The sequence below is a fragment of the Stomoxys calcitrans genome, chromosome 5 (genome assembly GCF_963082655.1).
Source record: "Stomoxys calcitrans chromosome 5, idStoCalc2.1, whole genome shotgun sequence".
NCBI classification, from domain to species: domain Eukaryota; kingdom Metazoa; phylum Arthropoda; class Insecta; order Diptera; family Muscidae; genus Stomoxys; species Stomoxys calcitrans.
Window position 1 is genome coordinate 28,081,478 of NC_081556.1, and position 13,716 is coordinate 28,095,193.

At 37.0% G+C, this 13,716-nt stretch overlaps 1 protein-coding gene across 3 annotated transcripts; it reads right to left on the bottom strand.

Annotated features, from left to right (window-relative positions):
* Positions 1-1,336: 1,336 nt before the first annotated feature.
* On the bottom strand, positions 1,337-13,486 carry LOC106092190 (serine/threonine-protein kinase hippo). 3 transcript variants are annotated; one of them, XR_001222118.2, is made up of 3 exons: positions 12,005-13,486; positions 8,704-9,778; positions 1,337-8,640 (listed from the first exon to the last, which is right to left on the bottom strand). XR_001222118.2 is itself a non-coding variant. In XM_013258967.2 (3 exons), exons 2-3 carry the CDS (start codon positions 13,197-13,199, stop codon positions 9,006-9,008), a joined length of 1,968 nt encoding a protein of 655 aa, XP_013114421.2. In that variant the 5' UTR covers positions 13,200-13,247; positions 13,315-13,486; the 3' UTR covers positions 1,337-9,005. The 3 variants fall into 3 exon arrangements, 2 of the variants coding, with proteins under 2 accessions (XP_013114421.2, XP_013114420.2); XM_013258967.2 differs by having other exon boundaries at positions 1,337-9,778; positions 12,005-13,247; positions 13,315-13,486; XM_013258966.2 differs by having other exon boundaries at positions 1,337-9,778.
* Positions 13,487-13,716: the final 230 nt, after the last annotated feature.

Consider the following 13,716-nt stretch of genomic DNA (forward strand, 5'->3'; position numbering starts at 1 on the left):
TCTGTTGCGTATGTGACTAACCGGCTGCTTCTGCTATAACGTTTTTGTAGTTTAGCCAAAACTTCTCTGGTTTGCTGTGGGAGATTGACCTCTTCAGTAACTATGGGTGCACCTCTTCAGAACTATGGGTGAATACTATGCTGCTTGTTCTCTCTTATAGCTCTTATGCCTAAGTGCAAGAGGGATTTTTGAAATTTTTTCTGATAGTCTCGCCAGGATTCGAACACAGGCGTTCAGAGTCATAGGTGGACGTGCTAACCTCTGCGCTATGGAAGCCTCCAATACCGTTAACATACCGAAAGCTCCTCCTCCTCCTCTAACTCCTCCCTTTCAGTAATAGCCTCGTCTTTTCACGATCCGGATGTCCCCATAGGATTTTCGTCGTCCTACCGATCGTTTGGGCGTTCGGTAGGACGCAGTCCTCTGGCCTTCACTGCCAAATAGGTCCGTTTCGCAGTGGTGAAAAAATTTTTGAGCTATATGCATCATTCTTCAAATCACACATGCAATACTGCCATATTCAAATTGAATCTTTCAAGTATTTTTCCGCTTCCCCATCCATTGATACGCTCATAAAATGATCGTCTTTCTTCGCATCCATTCAGAGTCAAAATTGTCTAGTTGTCTGTAGGCATAGTTATTAAGTTATAGTTGTCAACATGCAGCGCTTTTAAATAACCAATGACTATGACGTTCCCGCGACGATCGGTCCTATGGATCGAAACGAGCTTGCTCACCCATGGAGCTTGTCGAGGATCGCCATCTCCCCATAGAAATGTGGTTACAACAACAACATTCAGTGTTTGCATGGACAAACCTAAACCATACCCCACGATTGTTTTTCACAAAATTCCGATAAAAAAAAATCAGGTATTTTAAATGGTTTTACAATAAAATTGAATTTGTTTATTGTTTAAACTTAACTACAACTATGTTTATGTTTAATAATTTCTCTCCTGTTTCATGATTATTATCTCTATATGTATAATTTTAATTTTTGTATATATCATGTGTATGCATCTTGTATATATATCGGCATCATTTTCATATATATATATATATATATTGATTTTTATATATAATTGCGTTGTATAATTTTAAAAAAGATTCTATATTCTGCAAAGGTATAAAAAATATGTTGGGTTTTTGATGGAGTACTTGTTTTTGCTTACGCTTTTATAAAGTTTTGGTATTTATCCGATTGTATAATGTTTATATTTGAAATATAACGTTTTTAGTTTATTTATTCAAATTTAATGGTTCCATATATAATACGACAATAATGAGAAGTTTATGTTTTTGTTAGTATTGCTTTGTTTCTTATTTGTTTTATTACTTTTGTTTTGTTTTTTTTTTTCAATTTTCTTATTGAGGGAGGGAAATTATGGCTGAGTTAACGTTTCGTTACATTGGTTTTTCTTATATAAAACGAAACAAAAACTTTTTAGTATACATTTTCTTAAATGAGAGAACAAAATAAAATATTAACTTTATGCTAGGTAATAGTGCTGATGTTTTTTTTTTTGTTTTTTTTTTAGTGAAGATTTAGGTTTTGCTGTTTTTTTTTTGTTTACTTGTGGCAGGCATTTATGACTTTATATTGAGATTTTTTGTATATATTTTATTGCAATTAAAAAATTAATTGGTTTGCAATTAATATATATTGAGCTGGTGATATGATTTAATAAAAAATTCAATAAGAAATTCCTATAAAAAGTTGCATTGTTCATCTTTTGTGTGTAGTTGTAGCCATACGTTTAGAATAAATTTTAAATATTAAAAAAAGAAACTAAAATATTTTAAAGCTGTTTCATGTTGTACTGTTCTCTATGAAAAGTTAAGACATTGTTTGGGCATATTGAATTTTAATCTGTACAAAGATTCTGATAATGTTATATGAATTTGTCCTATAAACCCTCTTTAAATCCCCAAACTAAAACAGTAAACATGTTTATACTTTGGTAGATACCATAGTAAAACGGTACTTGGGGGGGAATCCAATTCTGAGACCTCTCATCTATTAGCTATGATATACTTTGCATCTGATAACAGAGAACAAGTTTATCTGGAGAGTAAAGTTAGGAGAGTCTTATAAGTCAAACCCATAGCGCATTTTTTAAGCCAACCGTACCTCTCTCTATGCTACATAAAGGCTTTTCAAGATTTAATGAAATTGAGATGCGACAATTCAGTGATTTTCATGTCTTCAGAACAGACAAATATCTTATGGGTCGATTATAGATGGTAACCAGTGTTGCCACTCAAGAAAATTATTTCCTACCAAAATTAAAGAAAAATCCTACCAAACCCGACCAAAACCTACCAAAAGTTCGGCAAGCTAAAAATGCGGTAACCACCACCGAAGTGTAAGCCATTTTGCAATTCCATTTGCCACACATCAAATTATACATTCTCAACCCTACAAAGTACACATACTAGATCGTTGTTATACTTATAGACGATCCAGATTCGATCCGTCCGTTTGTTTGTTGGAAACACTCTACAGCCTTAAGCTCTGAGATGGCCTATATCTTGATATAGCATCCCTTATACCGATCTCCCGCTTAGAAATCTTATGTTCATAAAAGTTGCCGAATGGAAATACAGTGATCTCGCGATTTAATAGTTAAAGCTCAGAAATTCACTTTCTCTACCCATTTTCGCCGTTACAGTGAGTTGCATGGACCCTTCAACATCTGAGTATGGACCATATTGTACTGGACTGTATCCATATTGCCCTGTTTTTCGATTGAAGGCATTGAACGCACAAAAGCCTCATTTTCTATTCCAATAAAATATGGAAGCGATCCCTAAACGTTCGTACCAGTTACAGTCAATATCAGAATTACGCCCCTTTTCCTGAAATTTGAAGCAGTGACGTTAATTTTCTTTTTCGAGGCTACTTTTTAGTATCTAGAGCGCCCAACAAGCCGATTATTGGCTTAGGCGTATGTTCACAGTGGCATGGGACGGATTAATATCCGCACCCTCTTTTCAACCTAACCTTTGTCACATAGCTGACGAGACCACACTGGCACTGTAAAACCTACCACAGACCGGCCAATTGCTTTGTACGTGGTCGCCAAGGTTTCTTTTTCAGCACCCCAAGTGCGGCCGGCAAGTAACTTGAGGACCTTGTTTCTATTTTTGACCTTATCGCAGATTGCAGTGGCATGTGAGGAGAAATTGTAAGAGCTTTTAAATGTGACACTAAGTATTTTGGGACACTTGAGGGTCGGAATCGTCTCTTCATCTACCACTACATTCAGCTTTATACCGACCTCATGACTACATACAATATGGCTAAAGATTTGGTGGCAGATATCCGATTCAGATCTCTTGCATTTGCCCTGTACTACTATAATAGTATGGGACAGGGCGGTAAAACGAAAGAAGAAGAGCGGCACGGGATAGCTGTGGGCACCACACAGGCTGGAATTCGAAGTTAGTGCTGTTTTACTCTTTTTTACACAACATTTTACTCTTTTTTACTTTTTTACTATTTTCGGTACGCCTTTTGCTGATAAATTATTGTCATCACTGCCAGCAACAGAGAGGAAGAGCCAGACCCAGAACGGATATGTTTACCGATTGGGAGAAAATGGGTATCAAATGAAACTTATTTTGAAGTAGAATAGGGATCTGATGTAAAAAATTAAAATAATTCAGCCAAAATGGTCGGTTGAGATTGTAAATGGGCCAAATCGGTCCACGTTTAGTTATAGCTCACATATAAACCGATCTCCCCTTTATACTTCTTGAGCCTCTAAAGCGAAATTTTTATACGATTTGGCTGAAATTTTGCAGAATAACTTTTTGAATGACCTCCAACAGATCTACAAAATATGACACCAATGGGGTCAAAACCTGATATAGCTCTCATATAAACCAATCTCCCGTATAAACTTCATGAGCCTTTAGAGAGCGCATTTCTTATCTGATTTTTTAAATTCTGAACGATGGCTTTTCCTACGACCTCCAACTGATTTACAAACTAGATCTACAACAGATATAAACCGATCTCCTGAATATACTTCTTGAGCGTCTAGAGGGCTCAATTTTTACCCGAATTGGCTGAAAACGACATGACAACTTTTTCTGTGACCTCCAACAGTTGTACTTAGTACGCTTTTAATCATTTCAGAACTTGATATGACATCCATATAATCCGATCTGCCGAATATACTTTCTGAGCCTCTAGAGGGCGCAATTTTTATATTTCCTGTGACCTCCAACATATCAACGAAGTATGTGGTTCCAATTGGTGCAAAACCTGATAAAGCTCTGTTGAAATTACTTGCTAATGAAAAACTTTGTTTATTAAAATAATATTTCCTATATGTAGGCTTTGCATTCATTGTAGAAAAAAATATGTATGTATATTGAATATAATACAGATTTTTTCATTCTCTTCGTAAAGCCTATTCAATAAAGACGTGTTCAAATATTTTGTATATTCTGCGTTTTTTTTATCGATTCTTGGATATCCTTAACAAAGGTTATGGGCCCAGAATCAAAGGATTAATAAAAAATCGCGAAGTGAATTGCAAATATAGAAAATAAAAACATTTGTTGGAAAGGAAAATCGTTTAAAATGTCGTCGATTTTTCAAATAGAAAAGCTTGAAGAAGCGAATTATGATGGATGGAAAATCCATATGCGGTCTGTTTTAATTCATGCGGATTTATGGGATTACGTAAGTGGAGCCGCAGTAAAACCAACCGATGATGCCGGACGAACAATCTGGGAAAATAAGGACCAGAAGGCGTTGTCATCAATCCTGTTAAGTATGAAAAGGTCGCAATTGAATTTGGTTAAAAATTGTCCAACTTCGAGAGACGCATGGCTAACATTGGAAAAGAAATTTCAACCCAAAGGACCAGCCGCAAGTTATTAGCGACAAAGATGACCGAAAATCAAACTATGGCGGAACATCAATCCAATTTCAATAATGTAGTCGAAAAATTAGCTGAAATTGAGGTGAATATAAGCCAAGAACTCTTGTCGATTATCCTATTGGATAGTTTGTCCGAAGATTATGAAAACTTCGTAATCGCAATGGAATCCAGGGATTCTTTGCCAACATTGGAGGCCCTGAAAAACAAGTTAATGGAGGAATATGAAAGAAGGGCAAATAAAGTCTACACAGAAGGCCACAAAGAACAAGCTTTTTTAACAAAAGGGAAAAAGAAGAATTCGGAAAAACGAAAACCAGATTTCAAGTGCTACAATTGCGGTAAAAAAGGGCACATGGCTCGCGATTGTAAATCTGGACGTACTACCTCGAATGCAATGCTTAATGGAGTAAATTGTAAAAACTACCCTCGAAGTTGCTGGGTATTTGATAGCGGTTGCACCAGTCACATGAGTTGTGACAAGAAAGTTTTTCATGAGCTGAAAAAGCATCGGGAGAGAATCGAGTTAGCAGCTAATTTCTATATTTACTCTGAAGGAATCGGGCAAGTATATTTGAAAACAAATGATCAAAACGTATGTTTGCGTAACGTACTGTATGTACCAAAACTAAAGTTCAATTTTTTATCGGTGGCAAAATTGACGGAAGCAAAACTGTCTGTGAACTTCGAAACAGACGTTGTGATTGTTCAAGATGGGGACACCGATTTGCTGATTGGAAGAAAGCAAGATCAACTTTACATCTACCAAACTACGGATGAGTCTCAAATGTGTGCCAAATTACTAAATAACGATACCTCGCTTTGGCATAAACGTTATGGGCACTTAAATATACAAAGTTTGAAGGAACTGGTAAAACAAAATATGGTCTATGGCTTAAATCTGAAACAAGTATCTCCAAAATTAGAATGCACAGTCTGCTGTAAGGGTAAAATTCATGCGGAACCGTTTCCAAAAAAGGTCGGAAGAGCATCAAAAGATGTCCTTGAATTAGTGCATACAGACATATGTGGACCAATGAGTGTTACATCTGTTGGTGGTTCCCGATATTTTGCGTTGTTCATAGACGACTACTCGAGGATGATGTTTGTCTATTTTTTGAAGCACAAAGGAGATATCTATAACGCCTTTGTAAGTTTTTTATCAATGGCAGAACGACAAACCGGAAAAAAGTTAAAAGTAATCCGCAGTGACAATGGTCGTGAGTATTTGAGTACCAAATATTCAACATGTCTCGAGAAACTTGGAGTTCAACGACAGTTGACGGTCGAATATACGCCTCAACAGAATGGAGTGGCAGAAAGAGCCAATAGAACTGTGGTTGAGATGGCGCGATGTCTTCTTATAGAATCTGGATTGGATGAGTCTTTGTGGGCCGAAGCGATTGCTACATCAGTTTATTTAAGAAATCGAAGTCCAACTGTAGCCGTGGAAGGAATAACGCCTATGGAACGCTGGAGTGGTAAGAAACCTACCGTTGCTCATATTAAAACTTTTGGCTGTAAGGCAATCAGGTTGAATAAGAGACCTGGAAACACTAAATTTCGAGCAAAAGGGCTCGAATGCATACTTGTAGGGTACTGTTCTGAATCGAAAGCGTATCGTTTATTTGACCCAAAAACGAAGAATATGTACAAAAGCCGTGATGTTAAATTCTTCGAAGAGTCCCAGAAAAGTACAAAAGAAAAATGTGATGTATTTGAAACCCTTAAAACAACTGAAGAAGAAAATCTGCCCGTACTTATTGTATCTAATTCAAGTCAGCAAATCCAGGATAATTCAATTGAGGAAGCAAATGAAAGTCCAGAAACTGACCAAGTGGAAAGTGTTATAATGCATGAATCTGCTGTTGAGCCTGAAGACCAACCAATTGAAGAAACAAGAACTTGTGAAGCAAATGTAAAAGTTTTACGATCTGGAAGACGGATTGAAAATAACTTCATAAGAAATGAAAATGTTGAAATTCCGAAATCAGTTAATGAACTCGAACACCGAAATGACCGCGATCTATGGCTTGAATCAATGAAGGCGGAATATGATTCCATGATCCAAAAAGGCACCTGGAAACTTGTCGACAGGCCTGAAAATGAACCTGTTATCAAATGTAAGAAGGTTGATGCAAAAATGTTTCAATCTCTTATAGGTTCTTTGATGTATATTGGACTTTGTACTAGACCAGATATACTTCATGCCGTTACTAAATTATCACAGTTCAACAATGATCCACATATCGAGCATTTGAATGGATGTCACCATGTCATGAGGTATTTAAATGCAACTTCCAATTTGAGCCTGCAATACAAGTGTAGTGGTAAACCATTGCATGGATTCGCTGATGCTGACTGGGCAGGAGGATCAGATGACAGGAAGTCTTTCACAGGTTTCGTCTTTATATTGGCCGGAGGTGCTGTAATGTACGAATCTAAGAAACAGCAAACCGTTGCTCTGAGTAGCACTGAGGCAGAATATATGGCATTATCCTCAGCTGCTAAGGAAATAATCTATATCCGAAATCTTTTGACCGAAATCGGATTTTCAAGACTAGTAAAAAATGCAATTACACTATATGGAGATAATATTGGGTCCCAACAGCTTGTCAGAAATCCAGTCTATCATTCAAGAAGTAAGCATATTGACATCAAAGTGCATCACATAAGGGATGTTTATAAAGAAGGAAAGCTTGACTTAAAATATGTTTCATCCAATGAAAACACTGCCGATATTTTGACAAAATCACTAACAAAGGTGAAGAATCAAAATTTAAGTGGGAAGTTGGGATTGCAGTAAAAACATAAATATTTTTTCATTAAGGGGAAGTGTTGAAATTACTTGCTAATGAAAAACTTTGTTTATTAAAATAATATTTCCTATATGTAGGCTTTGCATTCATTGTAGAAAAAAATATGTATGTATATTGAATATAATACAGATTTTTTCATTCTCTTCGTAAAGCCTATTCAATAAAGACGTGTTCAAATATTTTTGTATATTCTGCGTTTTTTTATCGATTCTTGGATATCCTTAACAAGCTCCCATGTAAACCGATCTCCCGAATATACTTCATGAGCCCTAGAGGGCGGGGGTCCTTATTCAAACATATAAACATTCTTGTTATGAACTCCCATTATCTTTTCTTAGTTTTTGCCTATAAAGAGAAACCATCCAGAGAACTTGTTTTGCCTGCATAGGGATACTGAGCAAATAACTTGACAAACGCGATCCAAGATGGAGGGTATATAAGATTCGTCCCGGTTGAACTTAGCACGCTTTTTGTTGTTTTAAATTTGAATTGCCATAATTTTTAGATTCTATACAAAATTTTCTTTGTAAAAGAGTGTTTCCAAGAGTTTGAGAAATTTCCAAAGCCCTCGGGAACCATTTTCTACTGTTCTTATTTCAAAATTCCATCTCTAATCACACTTGTTCGATTCATTATACATCTTGAGAAACTAAAACAAAAGATTGAGATATGTTTCTTTTCATACCTTTACACCTAAAACAAATTAATTTTTTCTATTGTTTTAAAAATGTTACAAATGAAATTAAAATTTAATATCTTTCGGTTTTTGTATAAAATTGCAACCTTTTTTTCAATTTTTGAAAAACATATTGCCAATCTTTTTCTCTCTCTCTCTCTCGTATTTTTCGTACTCTTGAAATTCTCATTCGGATTTATTAAAAAGGGTAAGAACATTTTCTGTGTTGTCTACTTGTTTTTATAATATTCTGTTAAAAAAAAGGTGTTTTAAAAATCGTTAATTATGGATTATTGTTTCTTTTTTTGCTTACACTCACGCTCTCGCATAAAAGATACCACACAGCACTACTTATGCATGCACCCTCTTTGTTGCCGTTACACCACTTTTTTTTACAAACATCAAACACCCACCATCACAGCAGAACAATAACAACAACAATATGCTATTTCGGTCGACACCCAGCAGGGGGGGGGGGGGGGACACTGACTGACGTTGATGCCCATTTTTAAAGTTTTTTCTTTTGGTTATTTTTCTCTTCGATTCTTTGTTGATTGTGACGATCGATTGATCGGCAAATGATGTGGTGTTGTGTGTTGTTGTTATTGTTTAACATTAAATTTTAATTAAATTATTATTAATATTCTGTTGACGTTTACGTTTGGCATTCATTGCATCCACTATTGGCTGGCGCTTGGCATTGTATTTCTTGTTGAGTTCTTCGATTTCTTTTTCCATTTCCGAATCGATGTTGTTGAGACGTTGATTCAAATCATCAAATGTGAGGAATTTTAAAAATTCAAACTCTCCATCGACATACGAATGGGACTGAGTGTGTAGATGAAGATGGCCAGGAGGTTGGGGTGGTTGCTGCTGCTGTTGTTGGGAATAGGCAGGTGGTGGTTGCATAAGTTGTTGCTGTTGTTGTTGTTGTTGTTGGTTTAAAGCTAATATATGTTGCTGCTGTTCATTGACCATGGCATTGCCATAATAGGCCTGCATCTGTTGTTGTTGCTGCAGGTGTTGCTGATGCTGCTGCAAACCATACTGATTAATAGCAGAGATTTGCTGAAATTGTTTTTCCATGTTGTTTTCCCAATTTGAATCATTGGAATTGGCATTCGAGAGGGGTGTGTTTTGCGACTGTTGTGCATGATTAAGGAGATTGTGATTATTTACATGTGACTGTTGTGCCGCTAAGGCCGCTACATGTGCTGCAGCTGGCGAATATTCGGTGGTTTTGTCCTCAACCGTCGAGCGTTGCTGTTGTATTTCGGGATTTTTACGCTCGAAATGATCAAGGAACTGTGGGCGATAACGGGGCTTGGCGCAGTCATTACGTTTAGCTGTTGACGAATCATCCGAGTCGGAGTTAATGACCATGGTACCTAAACCGAAAATATTAAAAAAAAAAAATATTACATTTTTTATAAAAAAAATAATTATGACTAAGGACCCTATCTAAATATACTCGGGGATGAAGTTTGAGTACCACAATGATGAAAACTAAAGTAGAAAAAATTTAATAATGGAATGCTACAGCCTTGGTGTTACAGATGAGAAAAATTTTGTTGTTTGAAGAGATATTGCTCATAAAACCGACTAATTGGCTGGTTGTGGTTGATTTCGTGGGTTTTACATGGTTTCAATGGTCATAACCAACATGCAAATAATAAAATAACGAGCTTCTCGGGCCCTTCCCCAATACTTCCTCCAAACAGGACTTATTTACTGGCCATGGCAATATGGGGCTTAAATAAAAGCTATTTGAGTGTCGAATACGAATCTGATATCCAAATGTGGGACCAAGTGTTTGGGGGCTGCCCCTCCTCAAAAATATGCCTCAAAGAGGACAAATTACGACCATATCACTATGGGGCTCAAATGAAAGGTCTTTGGGAGTTAAGCACGAATCTGATATCAATATTCGGGAAAAAGTTTCTATGGGGCCACCCCACCCCCATTAAACCACCCAAAAATTATGTATTTGTTGACCATTGCAATATTTGACTCAAATAAGAGGTATTTTAGAGTAGGACACGAATCTGTTATATATTTTCAAAGCCGAGCCACTGAGTGGTCGCCCCACTCCCCACACCAGGAGTGGGCTCAAATGAAAGTTATTTGGGAGTAGACCACGAATCTGATATCAACATTCGGGACCAACTGTCTAGGGGACGTCCCAACACCATAAAAACTCCCAATTAGAACGTATTAGCTCGCCAAGACAGTTTGGGTCTTCAAGACTGTAGAGCTCGCTACTGATAGCTTTTAGGGTCCATACCCCAAACCAAACATATTTGCAGACTTTTGCAATAAAGGGTTTAAATGAAAGGTATTTGAGATAAGAAAACAAATTTGATATCCAATTTCGAGGCCAATGGCAATATGGGGATCAAATAAAAGATGTATCGATATATGAGAATAGAGATGCCGATATATTTTCAGGGTTAAATGTTTGGGGGACAACCCAACTTCCAAAAACACCCCCAAAAATCAGGCATATTTACCAACCATGTCGATGTGGTGCTCAAATGAAAGGTATTTGGGAGTAGAGCACGAAATTGATACCCACTTTCGGGACCAATTTTCTGGGAGTCTACCCCTTTCCCAAAATACCTCACAAACAACAATTATTTACTCACCATCGAAATTTGGGGCTCAGATAAAGGTAAAAAATTATACAAATTATTGTATGATTTTTTAGCTATTATCTTTTTGGCAACACTTGTCTATTTAGCTCACGCGCGTTTCGTGTTTTGTTTCACTGTCAAGTCAAACATCTTCAGTTTGGTCTATAAAAAACCATAAATAGTCTTACAAACGAACAACTCTTGCAAATTATTGAATTTTATTATCAAAATGCGTATTCTGTTAAGTTCATCGCGCGCTTATTCTTCGACGAAGCTCATTTTTGGCTCAATGGGTACGTAAATAAGCAGAATTGTAGATTTTTGAATGGAGATCAGCCAGAAGCATTGCAAGAGCTACAAATGCATCCAGAAAAAGTCACAGTTTGGTGCGGTTAATGGACTGATTGCACCGTTGAACAGTATTTCTTCAAAGATGATGCGAATCTTAACGTAACTGTGTATGGTGAGCGCTATCGTGAGATGATATCCAACTTTTTTTGCCCAAAATGCAAGAGCTTGACTGGCATGACATGTGGTTTCAACAGGAGGGTGCCACATGCCACCCATCACGCGTAACAATGACCTTAATGAGAGGCGAGTTCGGTGGAAATTTTATTTCACATTCGGGACCGGTCAATTGGCCGCCTAGAAATTTAAATTTAACGTTTTAGACTATTTTTTGTGGGGCTATGTTAAAGCTCATGTCTAAACAGGTAAAACCGCTTCAATTGAAGCAACAACATTAAAGCATTTGTTCTTGAGATACCAAACGAAATGTTGGAAAGAGTATGCCAAAATTGAACTAAGCGGATGGACCCTTTGAGGCGCAATCACGGTCAACATTCTCATGAAATAATCTTCAAACATTAAATTATATTGGCCGTACTATCGATTTGTTTTTTTTTTTTTTTTTTGAAAAACTTTTCTATAGCTCTTAAAAAATTACCCTTTATATATATTGATAAATTTTAATATACTTACCCAAATTCGATTCCAATTCAACCATTGTTCCGCTATCAACAGCTGTCATGTCTCCAACATCTTGTGACTTATTTGCCGAAATTCCTCCCTTGCCTGGACACAATGTTCCCATATCTTCGGCTTCCAAGGCATTTGAGCTTTGTTGGTATTCGCCAAATTTCTCTGGCACCAAAGTGCCTGGATCATCAATAAACGTTTTAACTGTTTCCAATGCAAATTCACCTTGCTCCTCTTCCGGCAAGATATCTTCCTGTTGTGTGGCCAAACTTTTCGCCACTGAACTGCCAGTTGTTCTCGAATTTCTTTGTTGTTCTCTAATGGCACAGGTCTCTTCTATCATTGGCCTTAGAATGCTACGATGCTTGGCATTGCGTATAAATTCATGTTCCAATAAATCGGAGGCAGTGGCACGTTCTTCAGGATTTTTAACCAAACACAGGCTAACAAAATCGATAAATTCTGTGCTCCAACGATCGGGTTCACGAAATGATGGCGGCGGTTTTTGTGGAATCATGAATATAGCACGCATGGGGTGTATATCGCCATATGGAGGCTTTCCCTCTGCCATTTCAAGAGCTGTTATACCCAAAGACCAAATGTCCGCAACACAATCATAACCAATTTCTTCAATAACTTCGGGAGCCATCCAAAAGGGTGTGCCAATCACAGTGTTCCTTTTTGCCATGGTATCGGTCAATTGACCAGCTACACCAAAATCGGCCAATTTGGCATAGCCCTCTGTATTGAGCAGTATGTTTCCAGCCTTGATGTCACGATGTATCTTCCTTCGTAAATGTAAATAGACCAGTCCCTTAAGAGTATCCGATAAAATTGTCGAAATTTCATCCTCAGTTAAAGTTTTCTTACGCAGTCTCATAATATCCGATACACTACCAGCACCACAGTATTCCATACAGATCCACAGATCATATTGTTTAAAATACGAACCATAGTATCGCACCACATAAGGCGAGTCACATTGTTGCATTATAGATATCTCCTTGATGATATCGTGTAGATCGGATTCAACCGGCACCAGTTTGATGGCCACAATACTAGTGCTTTCTTTGTGCAGAGCTTTGTAGACCGAGCCATAACTGCCTTCGCCTAATTTGCATATGATGTCAAAGACCTTTTCCGGAGGCTGTAGCAGTGACTCTTCAGATAACTTTAGAAGTTCACTTTTGGAAGACATTTTATTGCATTACACACACTACTTTTGGCTATTTTTACTTAATATTCCCTGTCCCCCAAGATATAATAAAAACACATTAAAATTCGAAGAAAGAGCAGCAATCCACTCTGGGTACCTTAAGCAAAGGGCTATTGTAATTGCTTAGATTTCATGCGGCTTTTAAAGCCCTCTATTTGTAGAAATAAATGTGAATTTAATCTCTCTTTTTTTCTGAGGACTTGGTAAACTATGTAATGGTAAGATTTTCGGATTTTCTCCACCAAACAAAAGAATAGAAATAAATGAGAAGAAATGTCAGATTGTCCGACAAAATGTCAGATTGAATCTGAAGGAATGTCGTTAATTCACTGAAACTGATAGCTCAGTAATCAATTCGTTTTGAATACAACTCTGCAACAAGTCTTCCATTTATGCTATGTTTACACTGACTCAGTTTGCTTATGTCGTTTTGAAAAACATCTCAACCGTTCGCACATTTTATTGCAAATTGCATATTTTCACACTCCATCAGAAATGT